At 44.9% G+C, this 24758-nt stretch overlaps 1 protein-coding gene across 2 annotated transcripts in view; it reads right to left on the bottom strand.

The window, feature by feature from the left end:
- Positions 1-503: 503 nt before the first annotated feature.
- RASAL2 (RAS protein activator like 2) overlaps positions 504-24758 on the bottom strand; it is a 121580-nt gene continuing 97325 nt past the window's right edge. Inside the window, exons 11-20 of one of the 2 annotated variants that reach the window (XM_067300588.1) lie at positions 24069-24213; positions 22968-23204; positions 22056-22257; positions 19157-19356; positions 17281-18142; positions 12634-12768; positions 11045-11247; positions 10455-10542; positions 7993-8023; positions 504-5893 (exon numbers count right to left, since the gene is read on the bottom strand). In XM_067300588.1, the coding sequence (XP_067156689.1) occupies positions 5751-5893; positions 7993-8023; positions 10455-10542; positions 11045-11247; positions 12634-12768; positions 17281-18142; positions 19157-19356; positions 22056-22257; positions 22968-23204; positions 24069-24213 (2246 nt within the window). In that variant the 3' untranslated portion in view covers positions 504-5750. The remainder of the gene's footprint in view (positions 5894-7992; positions 8024-10454; positions 10543-11044; positions 11248-12633; positions 12769-17280; positions 18143-19156; positions 19357-22055; positions 22258-22967; positions 23205-24068; positions 24214-24758) is intronic. The other variant, XM_067300587.1, reaches the window with a different exon arrangement.

Here is a 24758-nt window from a genome sequence, read left to right as displayed (position 1 = left end):
ATAAAATAACCAAAAATCCCTTGCCTAAGATATGATTTCAGGCTAAGTGGTCTTTTAGCTTCGAAAAAAAGGCAAAGTATTCTACAGACTATAAAAGCAGAGAGCAATTCTCCATGTCACCACAGATTGTCGCCCTCTCACTCCACAATGCCAGGTATTTCCAGGCAAGAGGAAGGCTTCAGAAACCTTGAGAGGTTGCTGTAACAGGGAGGCAGAGTCCGGGACAGAGCCCTGGCACCCCCGTGGGACTCCCCATCAAAATACCCAGCCACAAGCAGAACCCGGTGTCCCAGAAACACGAGAAGGGAATTGCTCTGCTGCTCTTCCCAGCCACAGACCCCCTCAGTTCACCCAGGCAGCTCCCGGTTCCAAGTGCACGTTATCCAAAGCACTAAGCTGCACTGTCCGAATTTCCCCCCACCATCCTCCATTACACAAAACCCAGGTGCAACTTGATAGCAGAGAGAACAGAATTTTAAATCAGCACAGGTTCAAAGGGTCCAAACTGTTTAAAGTTAAAGTTTATTTGTATTCTTTGTAGGAATATCAATAAAAGACCTCAAATGTATCTATATCTGTACATATACAAGAACCTTCAAAAATTATTCACAGAACAAAAATAAATCTTCTTTAGAACAAACCCAGGCAATGAAATGCAGAGATGGATCTCAGAGACCAAACAGTCCAGTGCTACTAGCATAAAAATACAGCTTGAAAAACAAGTTTATTACTTTTTTAAGGTGTACTTTGTTGAAATAAAAAATAAATTATTTAGAGCTATCATTGTAAAACAGTTCTGTGTAGTAACACTCTTATTAAGGCCCTTGAGACAGAAAATCTATTTTTACAGGTAGGATTCCTGGTAGGCATGATCTGTAATGACATGCTCTCTCTCATGGGAGTTAACTCACTGTGAAGAAGGAAACGTCTAAAAGCATCAGCCTATGTTTAACCCTTTTGATCTGTCACACAGCTGGATACCTGTGGCTGACCAGAACACTTCTACACAGTTAACGCTAATCACTGATGTAAATACACGTAACGGTTTCACCTTGGACAGGAACTGTTCTTCAGGAACAACACAGGCATTTTTGCAGAACACAGATAGGATTTGCAGAACACACATAGGATACATATGTAGTTACCCTGACAGATAAATATTGCTGACGCCTTCCCAGTACATTGCTGGAAAAATGACTGACTTCGATTGTTGAGTTTTCAGTTGAAGTTAAAAGCTGGTGGGTTTAAGCAAGCAATAAAACATGGAATTAATATATCATGTAAAAAAAAAAAGAAAAAAGCCTAAGCCAATCCAAAGCAATTGCAAGAACACAAAGTAGAACTTATTAGATGGATACAGAAGTTATTACTGGATACACCCCATATTCTCTTAACTAGAAAATATACACATCCCTTTCCATGCTCCTCTGGATCCCCTCCTTAGAATTATTTCATTTATGAGGAAAGTTGCAAAATGTGTAGCTGTATGAATCTGTGCTTTTACACATAGCTGCCCATTTCTAATACAGTAAGGAAATGACAGTTGGTACTTCCCAGATGTGAAACCTTCTCATTCCCATAATAAAGGCCTGAATTCCTTGAGTTGCAAAGCATGGGCATTTCCAGCGGTGCTTCCTCTGTTCTCCACAAGTGCCTGTCTCCTCTCACGTCCTTCAGGTTACCTCTGTTCCTCATGCACCCTGCAGACACCATACACAACATGGCAAAAGGCCACAGTGCTATAAAAAGGGGCTGTATTTCTTTGCTCCACCATACCAGCCAGGAGCTTTCCCTGAGAACCTGGAAGCCCAGTTGGCTTTGCCATTTGGGAAGGATTACACACTTACAGCAGTGTTGAGTACACAAGGCCAGCAAGGACCGAGATGCCAGGATGGGGCAATTTTTCTGTTTCAGCCTTAGGAACACACAAATATCACTCCTACTGGCTATTAATTTTTTCCTGCACTACTTCAGCTGTTCCCAAATGAGAGCAGCAGTTGCTTGCAACAGCAGTAGGCACGTTCTGATGCATTTGGTGAAAGTATGAACCAAACCCCAATGACTACAATGTTCATTATCGGATTTTTGCGCTATTTACTTTTCCTCTCATTGCTGCACAAACCCACCGGCTGTTAGTCGGAAAGCAAATGTGATCAGGCCCAGTTAGGGCTCTTGTTCCAAAAAAGACAGACCTTTTGGCTGCCACGTGGTTTAGTGCCACTGGAATTTTATCAGACTGGACAAAATAGAACCTGACATTTTCACATATTGTCGGCTTGAAGCAGCTTAAAATTTCTCTAGAAAGCCGCTTGGTGACAAACTGGGAGAGACAGCTGCCTGCAGAACTCAGGAGCACAATGTTTTGTTCTGCAGCTGATCAATTTTAGTCTTGCAACATTGCGAATCGGTGACCTTCACCCCGTTTTGGGTCAACAGGCAGCTTCTCCTCCATACACCAACAGAGACAAACACTCTTTGCACTTTAGCGTAGAAATGGATACACAAGCAACACGAACCAGCCTAGGAACAAGCTGTGAGGGCGGTACTGATAGACCCTTTTAGAACAGCAACTTTTCCCAGTCTACAAGCTTAAGAAATACATAGGCAAAAGGACGTTATTCAGAATGATACATCACTAAAGAGCTCACCAAAACATATAAACCTCGGGGCAGGTATTATTTCCTCTCTAAAAAAAGAGGACTGAAATGTTGCCCCTATTGCATTTCTTCGCAGAAACCGAAGTGCACTCCTTGGACTCTTCAGCATCTAACCCTAGAGCTACGCCAGTGATCTTTAATAGATTACCAGAAAGCTGGTGAACCCTGGTGAAATGCATTTCCCAAATTAATGCTAGACTACTGCTACCAGAATGACATCTCTGCTACTGCCTTGTTCTTCCAGCCTGGAGGCAAAAAACCCTCCGCAGCCAATGTATTCAAATGACTACTTGCTCTCACGTTTCAGTCACAGAACACCCATACCATTTGCACTGTGTAATAAATGAGCAATGCACATGCCCATCTGAAAAGGCTACTTTGGGGAAGAAATTTCCTGTCATGCAGCTGTGTAAGTACGGTAAATAGCAAAGGGAGATGCAAGTCGCACAAAAATACTCAACAAAAAGGGGTTGCAAGTGTTTGTTGTAAGAGAGCGCAACTCACACAAGACAGAAATTAATCCAGGCTTGATGTACAGCTACAGCTGTGATGCATGAAGGAAGAAGGAAAGGAAAAGGAACTGAAAGGCACAGTTTGAGGAAGAAAATATCAGAGGTCAGCAAGGACCGAAAGCTGGAAGACATCATTTGGAAAGTATTGAAAATAAGTCACTACTGAGCAAATGCAGTGCACAACCCCAGGTGTGTCCACGACAGCGCAGACTTGGCTACGATACACCGAGAACGAGGCAGGAACGCTCCCTGGCCTGCAGGACCAAGCTGCATTCGAGCAGTGAGACAGAAGCACTGAGCTGAAAGAACTAAGCATTACAGATAAATCCCTGCTCACTGCTGACAAATCTTCTACCTCGAGATGTAAATTAACAGCCAAGGCCTTGTTAAGAGATTCATACACATTTTCCTTATACATCCTACAATGCAGGAGATGTGGTCTCTGTATTTATGCATAGTTAGTAACGTAATAGACTTGTGTGACAATGTTTAACTGAAGTACGTTAACTCACAATAACCAAGGTAGAACAGTTAACATACTGCACTCTACCACAAACTGAATTTGCCTACAGATGTGAGCTTAAATCATTTCCAAACAACAAACTTGACAACAGACACTGAATTTGGGCCGTCGGCATTGCCAACCCTTCATGTTCACGGCAACACGAGTCAGGTTTCAAGAAGTCATGAGATCAGCTTAGAAATCCCCACATTTTTATTGTAATACAATTTTAGAGATTCAGAAACTAAGGCCAGAAAGAACAATCAGATCATCAGCTCTGACCCTCCTGAAATGCTGGTACCCCTGTGGTCATCTCACAAGCTCTTTCTCAGTCTAAGCCTGAACTGTTTCGCTAAACGCACCCCACAGGAAGGCAGCCTTCGGAGGCTGTGCCCAGTTTTGAGAACATCAACTTCTCCAGTTTCCACAACTTGTCTGAAGGGTTAATTACACTTGCTGTTATTAGTGTATTCTTGTAATTCAAAAATTGAATTGCCGTTGAAATGATTTTATTTAATTTCTGAGTTCAAATCATCCCAATTCTTCTGTAAGAAAAAGGGGTTAGAAATGTACACTATGACGTGAAAGTGAAGATTCACAATTAGTTGACTCAAGAAGTTGGGGCTTTAGAAAACCTCAGGCTAAGTATTGTGACATTTGATGAAATCATGAGAACTGACAATACCTCGTCATTTATTGTGAATCTTTTACAGTATGTGAATGTCAGTATCTTCCACAAGAAGGTCACTTTGTAATTACAGATACATTCACATATAGCCTGTACGTATGCTTCGGTGAAATGCAACTGAAGGTAACTGGAGATGAAAAGTTTAGTCTCGACTCCTTAAGAAAAAAATTGGTGAGTGCAGAACGCCCAAAAAAATCCTTAAAAGTATCCAAAGAAAGACAAATTTCAGTGGAAATGGAAGATCTTTTTTTAAAAAAAAAAAAGGCGCAGAAAGCATCTTTCAGCAGAACTAGACTGGCTAATCCAGTGGCTGAAATAGTGAAATTGAATGTTGCAGAGTTAAAATGAAGAAATCATCTAGAAAAAATGAATTTTGCATACAGAAATCTACTGTGCTGGGCATGGGGACCCTTTGGCTAGCCCTTTCTCCAGAGCATTAACCTGCTTGTTCCCGATGGAGTGCAGAGAATGAATTCAGGGTGCTACTGCATGGTGCATAAAGTGAGGATTGGATAGAAATTAAAAAAAGAAAAAAAAAGTATTTACAGGTCTGTAAATTCTCAAAACATAAAATTTAAACTGTATTAGAACTGACATAAAAAAGAAAGAATCCTACCTTGAAAACTGCAGATTCCCTTTCTCTGTTTGATGGGAAGCCTGACTTTGTGCAAATGGAAAGAAACAAGCTTGCTGCTCCAAGCGGAGTTTTTACCCAGAATGTTCAAAAAGTCTGAATTGTTTTTTTTGCCGGAGTCCTACCAAAAGTAACTACAAATTCCAGCAAGAGCCAATCTTCTTGCTAAAATGTTTGCTATTGAGTTTGCATTCAGTTAAAGAACAACTAGGGAAGAGGGGAATAAAACCAGCAGATGAGTCTTTTTATAGAATTTGTTTCACTACTATTTCACTCCACTCAGGTACTTGTATCAGTCAGCCTGATATATACAGCTGCTATCTAAGGTAACCCACTTCTCATCTCTCTCTCTCTCTCTCACCCACAACACACATGCACTCACACTCCCCTCTTCCTCCTCCAAGGACTGCAGTGCTTTTAACAAGAGAAAAAAAAAAATAATAAAAATAGCAATAATTAAAAAAATCTACAGTATTCACTTCCTTTTGGTATATTACATCAACATTTTCTGTACATGACTCAAGAGATGCCTTTATTTACACAGTGATATGGAAGGACTTGTTCTTGGGAGCCCGATTCTCTTGGCCTTGAGTGGGGAAATAAGGCCCACTTTTCAGAGTTCTTCTTTCTTTTCCACTTTAGCAGCATTATGTAAACCTGTGAGGGGAAAGGGGGTTCTCAAGTCTGCTCCCTCTTGCCCTTCTCCTGGGGAGATGGCCGGCAGCGTCTGCCCAATTAGCAGCTGCTGTTCTTGAATTCACCATTCTCCGTGATGGAAAGCTTGGTGGGATTGGTGGGCGAGATGCCATTGCGGACTTGCATGCTGTAGCGCTCCTTCACTTGCGTCAGGGCACTCATCAGCCGCGTGTTGGCAGAGTCCAGGGACACGATCCGCTTCTCCTGCAACAAATAGCCCAAAGTCAGAGCTCCTTTGCAAATGAAATACCCTTGCCCCACCAGCCTGCTTCACCAGGAGCTTCCAGGACCTGGGGCTGGGACAGTGTCTGCAGGTGATTTCTAGGCAGAGGCAGCCTTACTGACATTCTCCGGTAAGATGGGATATCTGCCTCTTTCTGTTTTCTTGGGGTAACATCGCCCAGAGGCTTTTCACACGCCAGTCTGGCCCTTCTGGCCTTTTTGCACCAGGGAAGGGGACAGTAAGTCAAAGTTACGTTGGTGAACGGATCTAGTCACAGTGGCTTTATCCAGGCAGCCTCCAACTGAGGCAGATGGAAATGCAATATTTTGCCATGGAAGGGAAGGGAAGGGTGTGGGTGTTAATAACAATAGCCAATTTTTTTTTAAATGTGTTAGAAAAACAGAAACAGGCAGCAAAAGAAAAAAAGTGATGGGAAGTTTCATTCGGCAGAGAAGAGTGCAGGTGATATCTAATGGCCATCGTCTCTGTATATTGGATGGAGTGTGCTCAGAATAAACCCATGGTATGCTTGAAATTAAAAAAAAAAGAGCAAATAATGGCAGCCTGCAGTTGCCAGCAGGAGCGAGGGTGCAATAGCAACATAGAAAAGAAGCAGCCAAAAGCTAAGACTAAGGGGTTATTTGAGGTGAAGGGGAGAGAGGGCAGTGTGGGTGGAGGGGGAGATGCCATCGACAACACAAAGAACAAACACTGAGCACTGCTCCTAGACCCATTCCAGCTCAGAGGGCTCCCGGGCTCCGCCGAATCGAGGGCTCGCTTTGTGTCCCGCTTTGACGCTTCGGGCACAGAAAACGCTAGCCTCCACTTTTAGCAAAAGTATTCGGAAAGCTAAAGGACATATACTAAATTTATTAAAACAAAGCAAAAAGGTGAAAAAACACCCAAGAACAAAAGCCAACCTACTAAAAGCTAGACTGCCCGCAGTGGGATCCAGCACTGGCGGGTCAAGCCAAAAAGTTGGCGGTACAATTAGAAATGTCAATTTTCATCTTCCCTCAAAAAACAAAAACAAAAACAAAACAAAACAGAAACAAAAAAACCGCAGCCACACAAAGCCGCAAGAGACATTGCAACAGGGAAACATGCTCTCAATAACACCAGCACACTGGCTTTTTTCCATTGAGGAAGAAAAATCTTTAATTTCTATTACTTGGGTGAAAAAAGCTGCATGCAGGGACTCTTCCCAGTCCAGCCCTTTGAGAAACAAAACGAAGGAAAAATGATGTACAGAAGGCACAAACATTAAGGGATAGTTCAAACATACTGCTCAGGAGATGCAAGTGCTACAGCAGCCCCATGAGATTTTGATCCCAGCACATCAGCTACGCAGTACATCTGTAATCAAGTAATGTTTGCTTTCCTTAGTGGGCTTCTGCCAGCAAGTAAATGTTAGGGTGCAAAAACAAAGCAGAATTTAAATACCGTTTATATTATGGCCCTGAAGAGACCAAGCTCTGCATAGCAGAGCGGGAGGAGGAGGAGGCAGGAGAAATCAACAGTAAGGCAGGCTATAGCCTGCCCTAGTATTTTGCCCGATCTAGCCAACGTAAGCGAGAAGGGACAAGGGAGGAGTTAAGGCCTTAGCCTTTCCTCCCATGCTGAAATAAATGCTGGGGGGAAAAAAAAAACAACTCAAACCAAACAAAAAAATAACTGCCTTAGCAGAGCTGTGTTTCTCAGCAAGTTAAAGCTCCTCCTCCTTGGACTAAGTTTTCCCTGGAATATATATATATTTTAAAATTAAAATTTCTTTCCAAAGCATGTAGTTTTACAAAGAGTTAAAAATGGAAGGCTGGGTATTTTCTGGCATCGATGAGTGCTCACTACACCAGTCTGCAGAACAGCTGGGAATCCACACCTGGAAAATCAATCTTTAAAGAATGAGCTTGGTGCGTAGAGGCACCTTCTCACTCGAAGGAAAAATACAGTCTGAACAAAGGTGTTTCTAACACACACGAATGAGGCACGGGAAGGAGGAGGAGCTGGAATGGGTAGGAGGTCAGCGCACTGGGCCAGGGCTGGGTACTGCTCAGCTAGAGAACTGATTGGGTTTACTTGCCTGTTTGAATTATCTCATCCCCATTTATGACCTGTAATTTAACACAGCGGAGACGTCACTTGCAATAGCAACTGGGCTAGTACTCTTTGCAGCTCCGCTACTCCGAGGAGAGTTTAGCCAGACCTCCCCTGCTCAGTCTGGGACGCCTCGAGACCGCCTGGGCTTCCCGGCTTGCACGAGGCGCTGCACCGGGCCCGTGCAGCCAGCACGTGTGCTGGGAACACGGCTCTCCCCCTGCGACGGTTTAGTAGCGCGTGCTACACCTGAACACCAGACACAAGAGCAAATCCTGAAAAGCATCTTGTGGCGAGGTAATTAAGCACAAGAAGCCCAGGTTATCACTATTCCTGGCAGTCGCTTAAATCTTCAAACAAACGGGTGAGATAAGCCAGGTTCCAGCTCCACTCCATACATCTCGCACAAAAAAGACCTTTCCTTTTCTAGCCACTATACATCCCTGTGTCGAATGACTCACAGACTAAGAAAAAATGTTCCAAGTGTGATTTAAAAGGATCACTGCACAACCCAGTGAACACTTGGGCTCCTCTTTTGTGACCGTTTGTTCTGAATCTTTTACCCGTTTCCTTCTCCACTTAGACAGCCACGAAAGGGCAGTGACTCTAAGCCTTCCCCATGACCGACACTGAAGTAGTCAAGGTTTGCTGATGGCCTTGCTTTAAACAATGCTACTGTCTTTTCAACAATTCCCCCTGCAGGTGATAAGCGATGCAAGTTCCTCAGTCAGTCACGGTCTCTCAGATCCTCCCCTCTCCTATGTCTTTCTGTGCATTTGTTCAATGCCCCTTTCACCTTCTTGAGGGGGATGAAAAAGGTGTCACATCCCTCAAAACCAGGCTGCTGTTTGGATAAACTCTGAAAAATGGCCCAGTACATTTAACTTCTGCTCCAGCTTTAAACTTGCAACAGTCCTTGATCAGACTGTACGAAAGGGCTGATGTACTGTTTCTCCCTGCACCTCCCTGCCAAGAAAAGACAAAAACTAAAGCAACTGACATTCCTGTTCATTGTCCAGCACTGCAACCCCTCACTCTAGATTTTGAGTGCAAGTCCTCACAGAAAGGATTTCTTCTTGAGCTGCATCCAGAAAGGGCAGCTACACTGGTATGCCCATTTGGACCGTCTTGCACTATAGCTAGGAAATATAGATGGTGTAATTCCAGTACAGCTTTCTTCTTATTCTACAAGGTTAGAGAACAGATGGACCACGCTGTTGTACACAAGTGATTTGCTCAGATTAGACGACATGGATCCAAAAATCCAGCTTTCATAAACAGCCTTTCTGAAGAATAACTGTGGGAAAACAGGCAGAGGCAGCAGACAAAACTTAGAAGTTCGCAGATTGTCAGAAGGCAAATCCGCCATAAAGCATGTTTCTAGTGCCACCAGTCTTTTAAGAATACATCTTTTCTCTATTTTGTATTTTCCCTATGCTTCTGTGTGAGCTCAAACATTTCAAGTATTGCTGGCCATTCAACAGCAAAGCAATGGCCAGGGTACGCCTTTTGGGCTCTCTTATGTCTGTGTCCTAACACACCAGTAGCATCTTCAACAATGTTCAACTGAGGCATCTGTTTTTTTCACCCTATACAAGGAGAGACAACTTTCTGAAATAACTTGGGTTGCTGCTGAAACATGTAATCCTCTTAAAGGATAATTTATTAAAAGTTATACAGTTGGAACTATTAAAAAGCCCAGAAGCAGGAAAGGTGCTCCCTAAATGCAAAACCCACAAACATAACAGGCAGGCAGATATCAAATCAGTCTCATGTTCTGTTGTCTAAGCTTCGCTCTCAGGCATCAGCATGGACACAGAAGAAAAGCTGAAACGATCCCACACAATACATTCACATGCATCACCCACCAGGTCCCACTTTCCACAACTAACTTGTGTTGACTGAGGCAAGCACTGCAGGTTGGTGGCAAAGTGGGCGTTTCTCCCAGACTGACATGGAGAGTCAGATGAGGTGAAATGCCACATATGAGAGATTACATTGGGCAATGCTCCATGGCAAGCATTCTCTTTTCTCACACATTCAAAGCCATGTTTCAGCTTGCATAGCTGAGATGCATGCACATGGCAATTAAACTACGCCAGTATGAAGCACAGCTTTTCCAGAGTTCCCAGGCCCACACTTGGAACAACGTCTACACAATGCACCACTGTTCCTTTACCACTTGGGATCTCCTAAAGCAGAAAAGGTTTTGGAGAAGCAGCCAGTCCCGTGATTTGCTGTCAAGCTTTTTCAAAGCTTTGTGTCAGATAGTAGTCTTTATTGTATAAAAAACCCAATTCTCTTCTAGGAGGCAGCAAGTCACATGTGCAACACCATGGGCCAGTACTGGCTTGGGAGCTAGATAATAATGCTGGGGCAGGAGGATAGGGGAAAACAACGGGTTCTAAGCACAGAACACTTGGCTCCTGGAGATCCTGAGCTCCTTACCTGTGCATCAATAATTTTTTGCTTTGCATCGATGACAGCTTGCATCTCTGCATGATCCTTCTTCAGCTCCTCTTCAACTGCCATGAGTCTGATGCGCAAAAACAGAGAGAAATTAGGACAGTTTAATACTATTCCTGGGTGTTTCGGCTACCGTGGGACTGTTGCCTTGACTTCTCTGATTGTCCTCTCTCTGCAAGAAGACAATTCTGCTGCATTCAAGAAAGCTTATCTATCCTTCTGCCATCCCCAATTGGCTGAATTTATTATTCGCAAAGTAGGCATTGCCAAAAATCTAATTGTTCTGTAAAACTACCCCTTGAGTATAGTTTCCAAACAAAGCAAATAGACCAGTTATGAGTATAGCAGACACTAGGGTTAGAAATTCCTAAATCTTTTTGTCCACTCTCCTGGCAATCTGAGGCAAGTCTCAACACTTGTATCTCAGTTTCTTCATCTCCAAGGCAGGAACAGTATCAGTCCAGAGATGTCAATATGCCCACATAACTACCTTCTTTACTGTCAGAGAAAACATGTAACAAAGGGGAGCTTCCTGCCCTACATGGTCTGCAAACTTTCCAGCAAAGTCTCACCTGCTGATGATACTTTTCATCTGGCTGTCCTTCTCCTCTTGTTGCCTGCGCAGTCTCTCCTCGCTGTCTTCCAGCCTGGACTTGTACTCCATCAGCAGCTTCTGCATTTGCTGCTCCTGCACCAGGAGGCGCCGCTCATACTCCTCCAGCCGGCGACTCGACACCTTCAGGCGCTCCTTCAGCTTCGCTATCTCTTGTTCATACTGCATGTGGAAGGAAGGAGAGAAGGAAAGAATCAGATGCAAAGGAGAAAGGAAAAGATCAGATTATTATTTTCTGCTGCTGTTGAGAGAAAGCCACTGTTTGCTTTCATAAAAAATAAATTGATAGAAGCAAAGGAAATGACAAGCAGACAACTGCGGGCAACCACAAAGGACCATATAGACTCCCATTGAGCATTAAGTTATTCCCACACTGTAGGATGTCTTCCTGCAGCACAATTTAAGCACTCAAATAGCTCTGACACAGCTCCTCAGTCCTGCCTGGTAACATCCCCAGTTACTCCAGACCCAAGGAGTTCCCAGACAGAAGCTGCTAATAGTGCTCAACTGTAAATAGATGTCCTGGGGTGACCAAACTCATGAAAGGGACCAGTATTGTGAGCCAAATAACTCGTTTTTCAGGACCTAATGAAGATATGAAACCAATTATCCCAGGCTGAAGGCAGAGCTTATCACTCACTACACAGAGTCTGCGAATTTACTTGGCTGAGGTTTCGTTCTTCCACCTACTGTCTCTCTGGATAATCACTTCTGCAATAGTGCAATGAATCTCAGCACATTCCACTTTGGTTTTGGTTCATTCACCTTTCCTAAAAATTCTGTGTTCCCACTTCTTGTCCACCATATGTTCTCCTCCTCTTCTCTTCCTGCCCTCTCAAAATACCAAACCTCTTATTAGACCTCATCACTGTAGCAGCCATATACACGGAACTTTATTTGGAAAAATGACATCTATTTCGGCAAATAAACACACTTAAAAAAAAAAAAAAAAAGCCTCTCAGGAGATGATGGACATCTCTGCGTAACCCTGAAATACTCTACCATCTAGATGACAGATATTTGCCTTGAGTGAAGCCTGAGACAAAATCTGAATGCATTGCTGATCAAGATTGAATTGCATTTGCAGAGACTTGTACAAGCACTTAGCACATACCAAACTATATTCAGTTGAGTTAACAATCAATTTTTTTAAATGGGGTTTCATGATCACTAAAAAATTTTGCAAGTGTAGAAAAATGACAGTATACTATAGCTAAAATATTGTCATAAAAGATAATGAGTTGAGCACTTAGGCAGCATGACTTATGATGCAAGTAAATACCAAATATCAGCCTGTAATGTATGAACTCTCAGCTATGTCAGTGTGCACCCATTTGACATGGCACAGCCTGTAAATAGATTAATCTATAGTATGGGATATGGTACTACAGATAATTATATGACAGCCCGTACAGTGGGAAGCTATGCCAACAAGACCTGTGTTCGACTCCGGCACAGCGGCACCTGAAAGCCATCTTGAACCCAGCTGAGGGGTGGACAAGGCTCACTGGAAGCCAGAGAGTCTGCTGCATACAGAATAAAATTTACCTTTTCAGCATGCTTGACTTCATCTGGATTCTGCTCTGCGTCCTCCTCCACTTCTTCATACTGCCCGTTATTGAGAACCCACGCAGCTGTCCTCTCCACTGGTGACATTGTGGCAGAGTCCACAGGCGAGTGAACCTGGAGCAGAGACACCTGTAAGCATTTTTCAAAGAAATTACATACTAATGAGCTCTGAAATCACATTTATTCAGAGCAGAAAAATGACCATGGGTCTGTCAGTCTCAACGCCTCCCCCAAGCCCCTCTTCCAGAGATGCTTCATCCTCACTGGACGTTGGACACACAGCGCTCATTTGAGCCCCTCTAAAAATCAATACACCTGAGAAATTTTTCTTTCTCTTTGTCTAGGTGAGCTTCTCTCTTTCTGGAAAAGCTCTTATTTCTAAATCCTGTCATCATCCACCTTCCACTTCTGCCAGCTTTTCAGTAAGGCTATTGCAATCTTAGGTTTCTCTCACACCGAAAATAGAGCAATGAAGCGTCACTCACAGCCTGTTCAGGAAAGATAGATTTGTTTCTTGGGAGGATTGAGGAGCTTAACTCGAGAGCAGCTTTGTCAGCCGGGCTACAGAGAGCATTTGCGATGGGGTACTGGGCTGCGTGACTTCGACAGGAGACAGCACAGCGGTACATAAAAGTGGCAAAGAGCTGTAACATTATCATTTCGGTGTCTATCAGATTTAGATGGTTTATTGTAGCATATACGCTCAGCCAAGGCTGGAGAAGGAAGCCAGGGCAAGCAGCGCTTACTAGGGGAACTTAAAGAAGATGGCCTCTGATGAGGTTTTAAAGGGAATCTAAAAAGAAAGGCAAGAGAAGAAACATGAAAGTCTCCGTCCGGCTGAGGAGAACGCGGCTTGCTAGAAATTCCAAGCAGTTTTTGCGGACAAAGGCAAGTTTATAAGCACAGCAATTAGCATAATTCCCCTTGAAAGAGCTACACTGTCTTAACTCTTGGAGAAATGTGGAAGATCGACTTTTCCCCTATTAGTAGCTCCTTTTTGTGCTCAAGCAGCTCTTCAGATCACCGCCTTGTTTCAATATTTTACAAAAGGGAAACGTGCTTTGTGGTAGGGGGATTTTGAAGTCCAAGTTTCCGTGAGGAGCTCTTCACGGGGGAATAACAGCTTCTCAAGGTGAGTCAGGTGAGGGATCCTGACACCTTCTGTTTCGGCTCCTCTTGGTCAGGGGGACAGGGCTGCTGGGTGCTACGTACGTCCCACGCCAGTTCTGCCCGGAGGATCTGCCAAGAGCGGTTCAGCTCTCCTGAGCAGCGATGAGGGCTCCGGCACTGGCAGACGCCTTAGCAAGGACGGCTATAAAGGCAAAGACGAGGAGAAGGAGCTGAGCAAAACTCTGCGGCTTGAGGCAGAGGCAGGGGCCCTGTGCCTGGAAGGAAGTCTTCGCAGCAGAAAGACGAGGAGCTCCTTTCAGCTGCAATATGACAGCTTGGCAAAGCTCCTTCAGTTGGATTTTTCACAACAGTATTTGCCACAAGGCAGCCTGAGACCATGAGCTGTGCGTGGCTCTGCCACCGGCCAGCTCCTCGCAGAGGCAGCTACTTTGGTGCTGGGAATTGCTGGAGGAATTAGGGAGGGCTACAATGAACGGCGTCACCGTCCCTTGGAGTTGTAGAGCAATAAGGTAGCAGAAGAGCAACTATAAACTGCATCGCCAGCCTCCAAACGGACGGCTGATCACCAGCAAACCTCGCCAAACAACCTTGCAGCTGCAGGACCACAAATTTTCAGCAGCCAAGCTTAGAAACTCTACAGAGACCAAGCAGAAGTGGATGGCAAGTACTTAAGATGCTAAAGGGTTATGAGTTATTCTAATGTGGGGGAAAAAAAAGAGAAGCTTGCTAGGAACGTGTATTAATTCCCTTCTTTGCCCCCCTCCCAGAGGAACACACTGACACTTCTGTTCCCACCTACCTACTAAATGGAAATGGAAGGCAAAAGCTGACCTCTCCCAGCAAAGAAAGGGCCTGCCTCTATATTCAGAAACAAATGGGACTTGTAGAGAACAGAGTCTAATAATTATAACGCCCACAAAGCATGCCTGGAAAGAACATGCCAAGCTTCTGCTCTTATTTAAAAGAAGAAAAAAGGAGAAAAGAGAATTCCACAACACAATTTGCAATTAAAAGAAGGCAAAGGAACTTGCCTCAAAAAAATTTTGGCCACTCAGTTTGGCACACACCGAGACATTTCTCAAGGGTGTGGGTAAGGAAAGAACAAATTGATTTCTGCGACTGAAGCAGGAGCGAGTACTCTAATGAATCCAGAGAAAACAATTAGCATGGAAAAGCAAGAGTGGAAAAACAAGCAGACGCACATCAGCTACAGAGGGAGGAAGGCGACTGCCCCGAAGCCAGCCATACTTGCAGGCATTTATGGAGCTGAAGGTAAAAAGTAATTGGAGAGGAGGGAGGTCCGAGACATCACTTTGATGCTAAGCAAGCAAAGGTAACCGATTTACACAGGGGCAGTCGGGTAACCAGCAATTTAAGATGGAACAGGCAAAACAGGAGACTAGTCAGGGGTTTGCAAACAGCTAACTGAGCATTTCTCTTAAATGTACAAAGGGCTTAAGCCACCCGTGTGAGGTGTTTGCGCAAAGGCTGTGGAGACAGACCGCCTGTACGCTCTCCGCCGCCCTCCTCCTGAGCCCGACACCTTCGAAGGGCAGCCGTCGCTGTTTACTCACCCAGGCGCTTCCCCTAACAGGCCCGAAGGAAACGTACCGGTTCCACGGGGAATTTTGCTAAGATACTGCACAGAGCCGCACGCTACAGCTCGGCAGATCATAAAACACAGGTTCACATCACGGGCCTGAGAACTAGAAAGGCAGCTGCCTGATTTTCAAATTTATCCTTTTTTATTGGCCTAAAAACTTCCCAACATCTCTGTGCTAGATTTAGAGGTATTCAATATACTTAATCTATCAACCCCTCTGTGCCCAGATGAAAAACAAACACTCAAAAGGAAGACACAAACATATGCACTTCAAATAATACACAATTATTTTCTTCGGTACTACCAACTTGGCATAAGAGCCTTTGCTTTGCGATTCAGTGTTTCTGATCTCCCCGTACTTCAATGAACTTGAGATATCAAAGCAGTTTTGAAGCTCTGATTGCTCCTGGGTTCCCAGACATCATCCAGACTCTCCTTCCTTAGATGGTAACCTTCAGGAGAGTTTGCCAGGAAAGCTACACCAAGGGACTGATCCCAGTAAACCCTTCGGCAGAGATTCAGCTCATGTCGGCAGCTACATTCTTCTGCCAGCTTTGCTTTACCAGCCAAAACCCTTCCCCTGCATAACCGTGTCCTCACTAGCGCTTTTGCCAGAAGGCTTTGCCAGTGAAGAGGTCCATAACCTCCTGCTCCTCGCTGATGTAGCTGAGCCGTGTAGCCTCAAGCTCAGGGGCTGCAACTTTCTGGAGCCAAAGTCCTCACTCGTGCCTGTGGGCAGAGCAGTGTCCTCTCTGGAAGACCTTGCGGAAAGCAGGAGCTTGCTGAAGCAGGGCCAGCACCAGCACGTCTCAGCTCCACGCACAGAGCTGCAACAGCGTCTGTTCTGCTTCCCTGGGCGCTCGCAAGGTTTGTTTCCAAAAATAACCCTTCAGAACTAGGTGAAGTAAATCAAACACCCCCGTGGTTACCTGTCACAGGGACTACAGAAGACAAACATTTAATGCCAAGGAATGGCGCAGGTGTTGCCCTCAAGAGCCTCATCCTGCCCAGTTGATAAGCTTGTAACACAAGCACTACACAATCTTTTTTTCTCTTTACTATGAAACTAATTTAAGAAATGCTTTTTCATATACAGCAAATCACAACAGGATTTTCTTTTTTTGTTTTTTTTTTTTAAGCTAAAGGAATGTTGGCTTTCTGTCAGGAAAAATCTTGATTTACAGAAAAATTAAGTACATGGAGCTGCCTATGAGCAAGTGATCAAAATGCATGAGGAGTTGGTACGTATAAACATTCCTTTCCAGAAAGTGTTTGCAGTATTCATAGTTTGGGATGATTAATGAAAAAATCAGTATTTTTTTTGGGGGGGGGGAAGGCAGCAGGAGATTGTTGTCTCGTGGTGAAATACAGTTTTCTCTACACTTAAGACAACTCTACTTAGTTATTACTTTGGCAGCTGTTTATTCCATGGCATTTTGTCTTTGTTCATGTCTGTTTTTAGGTGGCTATGATTTTAAATGAGCACCACAGGGCAAATGCATTCTCACGTGGCAAGCAATGAACATTTGGAACACAGCTTCTTTTCTTTTTTTTCACTCTGGGAAATTTTCAAGTTTTGTTTCTTTCAGCAGGCTTGCTGCTACCTTAGTAAATGCAAAACAGCTTTTTTTTTTTTTTTTTTTTTTTTTAAGTTTAGTACAAAAGCATCCAAAAATAAGCAGCAAGCTAGGCTTGCCAAGCTAGTAATGGTAACAAGCAGAACTATTCCTTGTACTTGCTACTGGACACTGGCTTCTTCAGCCACTGCTCTTGATTCAACTCATATTCCTTGTCTCACATTTAAGTCAAATGAAAGCTTTGAAGGTCAATGCAGTAATCAGCTAAATATCCAAGCAGAACATTGCAAGCGCCTGGGAAAAGACTTTCCTTACCTGCTGTGTCTGCTGCCTCTGAATTGCCCTCACCTTTGGGACAGGGCTCTCTCTAGAGGATGAGGATTGCTGCCGGGACCGGCTCCCATTCTGGACGGGTTCAGGCACCATGGCCCCCGACACTGCCGACATGCTGCCAGTGCTCCGCAAGGAAGCGCTGTGCGGCAGCGACTGCGGCGCCTTGGCCCTGGCACCCAGCCCGGCTTGGTCCATTTTGCGGATCTGTGCTTGGCTGCTGCTGTTCTGGCGGGGCAGAGCGATAGGTACGTGCTTGTCCGGCACCGTGTGCCGCCGGGAGAAATCTTCGCTCTGCGTGCTGCGCTTGGTGAAGTCCTCCATACTGCTGTTGCTGGGTCCACTGAGTTTGAAGTCTTCGCTGTTGCTTCGGCTCCGGGAGCTGGCAGTGCTTAAGTTCTCCAGGCTGGAGTCCACGGAGGCCTTTGGCATTGGCGGAGGCGGGTTGTTGAGATGGTAAACTGGGTTCTGGAACGACAGAGGCTGGAGACTGCCCTGTTGGTTCAAAGCTGGGTGCAGAGGCCTTCTCACCTGGGGAGCACTCTGGGGCGTGCTCTGGGTTTCCCACAGCTGTTTGATGTTGGCCACCTGTGTTATAGAGAGCTGGCTGCCGGCCAAACGCAAAGGCACGTCGTGCATAATAGAAGCGTGATCGCTGTGAGCCGTGTGAGGGTCCTGGAGGTCCATGAGGGAGATGCTACGTCCATTGGGCAAGAGGCTTTCCCTTTCATCCTTATCTGAGTAAGTCATGCTCTGGGTGGACGCCTGCTGAACCAACAGCAAGGTCTTGCCCCTAAAATATCCATCTACATTTTCCTGGGTTGGAGACTTCAGCTTATGCAAGTCACTGTGGAATAGAAAGGAATTTGGTTATTTTTTAACCAGCCAAGACCCCATGAGATCCATTCCAGAGAAGCCTTTCTACCTCATTTAACCCCCCCCAACTTCCTTACTCTGAAAGCTTCAAGGAACTAGATTTCCTTTTATGAGCTCTCTGTGTTTCAAGTTGCAACACACTCTTCCTTAATTACTACTTATCTTTGAGCATTGTTTGATTCAAGAAGTGCTTCATATTTATTTTTCACAGGTGAAATGCAAACCATTCCCACCAATTTCTCCCCCCTTAGACATTTCCCTTCCCAGCAAGACTTCAGAACATTTCAGATTACATTTAACCCTTCGCCAGCTCTATATTATTGAGTGTGTCTGAAAATTCAACAGGAGCTGTGTGAAGGCTCTTATAAATCTAGGTAACTCAGAGGGAAGGCGTTTCCAACTGTCAAAACTTCTCAAACAAGTCTCCAACTTGAGTCTTGTCTCCAATGAGTCTCATACTTGAGAGCGCAGAAGCTAGGCAGAGGCCACAGTATGCAAGTTCTTTGGTGTTTCTGCCATGTTACAGCTTTTTGCTTCAGATTAATTGCTACTATAATGTGGGAAATGCTATGCCAAACAGAGAAGGGACTGTCTTTGTTATTCCACTTGATAACAAGTCCCACTTATAACACAGATTTTTCATTAGCACTAAAAAGGCAGCCCAGTCTCCAGAAGGAGACATTACAGTTGACTTTATGCAACTGCTCACTCAGATTGGCAGTAAATAGCGAGACTGGTAGCTAAAGTTATTGACTTCCAGTCTGACTCTGGGTAAGTCAAAAGCTTAAAGCCTCGAGTGCTAGCTCATGCATCTCTTACTGGGATGTTGACCTCCCTGTGATAGCTACCAAAATCCCCAGCTCCTACAAGTGACCTAGACAGAAAGTTCAAGCAATGAAGCATTCAACTCTCCCTGGGTGCTCTTAAGTGAACCCAACCACACCCCTTATCCCACATCTCCCCTCGAGCTCTGGCTGTTACCTACCCATCAGTGGGGTCCTCGAATATCTTCTGAAGCCCTGAGGAGAGACTGCCACTGACATTTGGACTAGAGCTGTGCTCGGTGAAACGCCTCAACTGCTGCTGTATGGGTGTAGGGTTGGTCATTGACTTGGTGATGTCAGCAAGAATACGAGGCAGAGGTCCCAGTTTTGCCACGGTCGCCTGTAGGAAGGAATTTTCACCCTAATTGGACAACAAGCACCGCGACATCCGCCAGGTTTTTGATAACGATGCACAGAGGCGGAGGGGTGGAGGTGGAAGGAAGGAGGGTGGGTGGTTGTGTGCGGGTGTGCCAGGACCGTAATGCAGTGTTACGGAGCAGCGTAACCACGGCGACGAGATGGATGGAGGAGACGAAACGGGGTGCAGCAGACATTGAGGAAAGAAAAGGAAATAGAAAAGAAATTAGGATTGACCCCCAAAAACAAAAATCATGCTCAACAAAACCAAACTGTGGCCATTCCAATGCAAAACTATCATGCAAAGCAAACTAAGGCCAGGGTGGGTGAGGTCAAAGTGAAAACTACAGTATCTACTCATTAAAGGGGATTTAAAGACTACAGATTCAGCTAGTGGGAGGGAACTTTCCAGGCAAAGGGAGTCATGTGGTAAAAGAAATGCATGCCAACAGACAAGGGATGCGGCATTCAGGGGATCATGAGAGATTTGAGAGGGTTGGGGGAGATGGGGAAAGGAAGGTTTTCATTTCATAAGCCTTTGGGTTTTGGCATCCTACACTGATGCCATCTTCTGTAGCAAATTGTTATCAAAAACTAAGGCGCTCCTCCCTACTTAAAAATAACTGCATGAAAACATCAGTGACCCTCATTTCAACATTACCATGTCAGGTAGGGATTAAACGCTTAGCTTCACATTTAATTATGCCTTAGCTTGGTGTTGGCCAGGCCGAGCACGGCAGCAGCTGCCCGTAAAGCAGCCCTGAGGGGAAGGTTGCTCATTCAGATTCTTTATTTTTCCCCTCTTTGGGTCAATGCTGGTTGTATCATCTACATGGTGCCGCTTGCTCTTGTGACCGAAGCAAGGAGGTGAACGTGCTGGAGGTTTAATGATAAAGTAAAAACCCCTACAAAGACCATCTTCTTTTCAAAGATGTCCTTATTTTTCCTGTAAGCAGGTATTCGGTCAGTTTGACTCCAGAGAGAGGTCTCTTTACAGACGCTTTCTTAGAGCACGTCTTCTGGTCTATTAAAATCTTTGAGGTTACTTCTCTCATCATTTCCCAGTCATTACCTACACAGTAAAGCAGTATTACAGTGTAACTTTATCCCTTAATTCTCTTTTCAGCAAACCACTACGCCAGCTCCCAAGGGCCTGTTAGGATAGATCCATACATCTAACCTCCAGAAAGGGCAAAGCACATGTGCTTTAATGGTTTAGGTCTGGTTCCTTCCCCTCCCAGCTGCCCAAGGCATTTACGATTTTTTCATTTGGAGAGCAGCTCACAGTAGCTAACCCCCCAAACCCCTCCGCACTTGCAGAAACTGGGTCTCCCTTGACCTGAAGGCCTGACCAGTTGGAGGAAGGTGGCACAGTTCAAGGCACTGAAGGATTTCCCCCAACTTACAGAAATGGAGGAGCCGGTCTTTTAAGTGCTCCCTTTGCCTGTTTTTCTGAGGCTGCTGAACTGTCTTTATAGCAAAGATTTTACTGCCCGTGACACTTCGAGTGTAAACTGTGTGCATGTATGAGGAAAACAGATAAGACCACAAATTGTTATCAGGCTAAGATTAACTAAGATTAATATACATTACCCTTCCGAGTCAAGGACATTTAGATTTACTCTGATGCACAAGCTCAGTGTCTTTTTTTTTTTTTTTTTTAATAATGTGCTGTGAGAAAACAAATATCCAACAAATCACTATCTTGGCAGACCTTACTAGCAACAAAAATCATTAGCAGCACATTGCAAGTCACCTCAGCTCTCCAGTTTCAAAAGAAAAAAAACATGGAATATGGACAAAATAATGCATCTCGAAAAGCTGAAATATGGAACAGTTCTAAGCACTTTAAGAAAAAAAAAAATACTGATTCGCATCTCAGCTTCTCTGGGTCTTATCAACTTCGTTTGTTAACAAGGTTTAAATGATTTGGGGTCTTACAAGCCACGTAGCTGGGGAAGAGCAAACCAAACTGCTCTTCTATAGCTCAATGGAAACAACGCTTATTGCTGGAGACAAGTGTCTCCCGCGGCGAGAAGGGAGCGCCGGCTCCTGGAAAACACACCTGACCCCAGCACAGAGAGCATCTCCCTTCTGTTGCACGGTACAACAGAGTGGAACAAGGCTTCTGCCTGGCACCTTCTTAAACTAAAAGCTAATCCAAAGACCACAGAAATGAGCAAATCTCAGTGGGCTTTGGGTCAGGCCTTCAAGGAGAACAGTTCTGCCTGGCCAACACATTACTTCACCCCAGCTGGGCAGGGCAGGGCCCAGCCAAGTACCTCAGTTAGCATCAAAAAGGGCACCCCCACATTTCCATTTTCCATCCAAACACTCCGCCTTTTTCCCAGCTCACTTCTGCGAGGGGCCTGGCTCCCCAGGGAACGCCAGGCTTGCTTTCGAGTGTTGCCCTCTCCGCAGCTTAACACCCAGCCTTATTTGAGTCCCCGCAAAGTGTTTGCACTGCTGATGAAGCCCAAGCACTTCACGTGCCCGGCTTCGGGCCTCCGGAGCCGGCAGGGCCGCGAGCCGGAGCTGCGGAAAGAACAATTGTGAAATACCACTATCACGCATTCCTCTCCAAAGCTGTTGAATACTTTCTCCCCAAAGCGGCTCCGGCTGCTCCCTTGATGTCTCCTAGTGTTTACAGTTGCTACGATACAATCGCAGGATTCACCCTCCCAGGCCTCCAGCCTGCTTTACCTTATCAAGCTGGGACACAACCTCCCACAAGAGGGAATGCAAAACCGAGAGCTCTCTGCCCAGGTCGATGTAGCCCTCAAATCCAGGCATGTTTGAGATGGTATCTGGATTAGAGATCTCGAGGAGAAAACGCTTCATTCCCCCCCACTCATGTTCCAGAAAGTCATTCATGAAGGCCATATACTCTTCCTTATTACCAAACCTGGAAGAAAGGGGAGGGAAAACCCAGTCAATAACTGCCACACAAAACACACAGGACAAAATAATTGTCTGTAAACACTTAATGGTTAACTTTTGACTTGCCTTTCTGAAAAAGGTGTTTGGGAGGGGAAAAAGTGGACAATTTAAGAGATTCCCTGCTTTCTTGGACTTATTTAAATACTAGCAGCTTACTGTTCATAATGTCAACAAGGGGTTTGATAACATCTCTTCCCTCCTCTCCCTCCTGCAGACTTTCTTTCTCTCCTCCACCTTCTCTGCAGCCCTTCCCCTACAGAAGACAAGCTCCTTGGCCTTCATTCAGCTGGGAGCTTTGGAGGTGGAAGGGGAAAAAAATCCATGATCCTTGGCGGGAACAGTACTTTCTTCTTTTGAAATTGCATACAAACACACACACACTGACATGCTAATGCATGATTCTCTTCTTGCTTTTCCCCTGTGTTCCTCTACTGAATTCAACACAGTCCAAACCTGTGTATGGAAAGGAGAATATACCTAGCTCAGCCCTGAGGTATCCCAAAGGGAACAGGGTTCAGATACAGGAAATTTCTTCCTTCTCTAAAGTCTACTCCAATTTGCCTGAGAACCAGCGGCCTGCAAATGTGACCACCAAGCAGGGTTCCCCTTGCTTCACCCTAACATTTTTTGACTTGCACCCCTAGAGGCAGAGATTTCAGGTTCATCACCACCTACTTAGCAAAATTGGCGAGATTCTGAATGACTTTAGCAATAAGTGTGAGGGTGCGAGATGTCCGGTCATCAGGATACTCCTGCATGAGGCTAAAGAGGCTGGGGGACATGATAGCGGGGCACAGGAACCGGAGGAAGAGTGAGGCACTGATCAGGCGTTCGCTGATGTCCTGCTTGCCCCTGCTCAGGCACTGCTGCTTCCAAGATGCAAATACCTCCTTCAGCTCACGAGGGAACACACTGAAAAACAGCAAACCAAGAAATACAATGGTGCGGGCAATGAGATGGAGCAAGTTGAAATGGTGACCAATCACTTGCAATAATTAACTGTGAGAAATCATCATCGGCTCCATTTTTTTCCCCCTCTCTAGGCTAGGAAATGTCATTAGGCATTTATTCTTAGATCATCATTTAATCTGCTGATACTTAAGTACTGGTAAAATCATCCCTTGTTCAAATATGTGAAATGAAGCTGTTTTCAGACACACTGATCCACAGGCTAAAAACCACCATCACTACTCTGGAGCAAACAGGGTGCTCAGAGATTAAAAACAAATTGGAGCAAACTGAACTCATCTCTATAACTGAAATTTGTATTTTGCTTGTTAAGCTCTTTCACTGCTTTGCATCTGCTTTGCCCTGAAGCAGAAAGGCCGTTTTTTCAATGATACTCAGCAGCAGAGATTAATAAAAATCTTTCAGCCGATTTTACTTCATGTGATCTCCTGTTCGATTTTACTGATGTAAAGGGTCTGAAAAAAAGCTGTATATACGTATCAAAACTACTTTTTATTCCAAGGTCAAACTAAGCTATCTTTTCACTTTATTCCCTCCTTGTTCAGTCACGACTCGCTATCTGTCCCCTTGCAGAGTATTTCAGTGGAAGCTCCCACTGGAATTCCCCTGGTTTGGGCAGAAATACCACCTACAATATTGCGTCCCAGGTAATAAGGTAGTGAGAAAAGGAAACGAAGGCAGTCGCAGAAGGTAGATGGGTCTACGCTATTTCCTTGCACGACTGCTGGTTTCACACCTTTAGAAGAGGAATTCGCACCTTGCACTCGAACGAGCTATGGGGGAGAGAGGGGAGGGGAGATGCCTCACCAGTAAGAATTGATAATCTTGCAGAAGGCCAGCTCACAACACATTTTCAGGTTGCTCTGATGATCTGTTAATTCACTGGATGAACACTTGCTGGGATCCACTTCACAGTTTTCATCTGACTCATACAAAGCCTTGATAAACTCCCCTGGACAAAGGGAAGAGGATGACAAACCAGGGTAATTATACGAAAAGCCTCCTCGACACACCTTCAAATCCTGCTTATGCCTTTCCTTAGCAACTGCGTTCTCTGCTCTCTGTGTCTGCAGAAGTGTCTCTAGACACCAGATGTTGGGGACCTGACTCCTCCCGGCTCTTCCAGAGCACAGCGCTTGCCAGGCCGGCTCACGCGACTGGCGCTGGGCTGCTTCGGCCTCCTGTGCCCCCGCTGCCCCCAGTACGCGACCAGGGTGGCTTTGCTTATAACCCCTGCAGACACCTCACTTAAACTGAAGAACGCGTTTTGACTTTGCGTCCAAATGGTGCTACCAATCACAAAATTGCTCACAGGCTTAGAAACGAAGCTTTGCTGTTTGTCTTTATAACCTCCCCAGGAAATGCACTTGACAATGATATTTATTTTTATTGTCTCTAAACTAGCTATCTTTACATTTCAAAAGATAGCTGGCTCTTGAATAAGAGTAATACCCAAGTGCTAGATAAATACTGCTTGTTTTCTCAATCTCTTATATC

Source organism: Apteryx mantelli, chromosome 8 (assembly GCF_036417845.1).
Source record: "Apteryx mantelli isolate bAptMan1 chromosome 8, bAptMan1.hap1, whole genome shotgun sequence".
Lineage (NCBI taxonomy): Eukaryota > Metazoa > Chordata > Aves > Apterygiformes > Apterygidae > Apteryx > Apteryx mantelli.
Note: the sequence above shows the minus strand (reverse complement) of the source record. Positions and strands in the feature narration are given on the sequence as shown.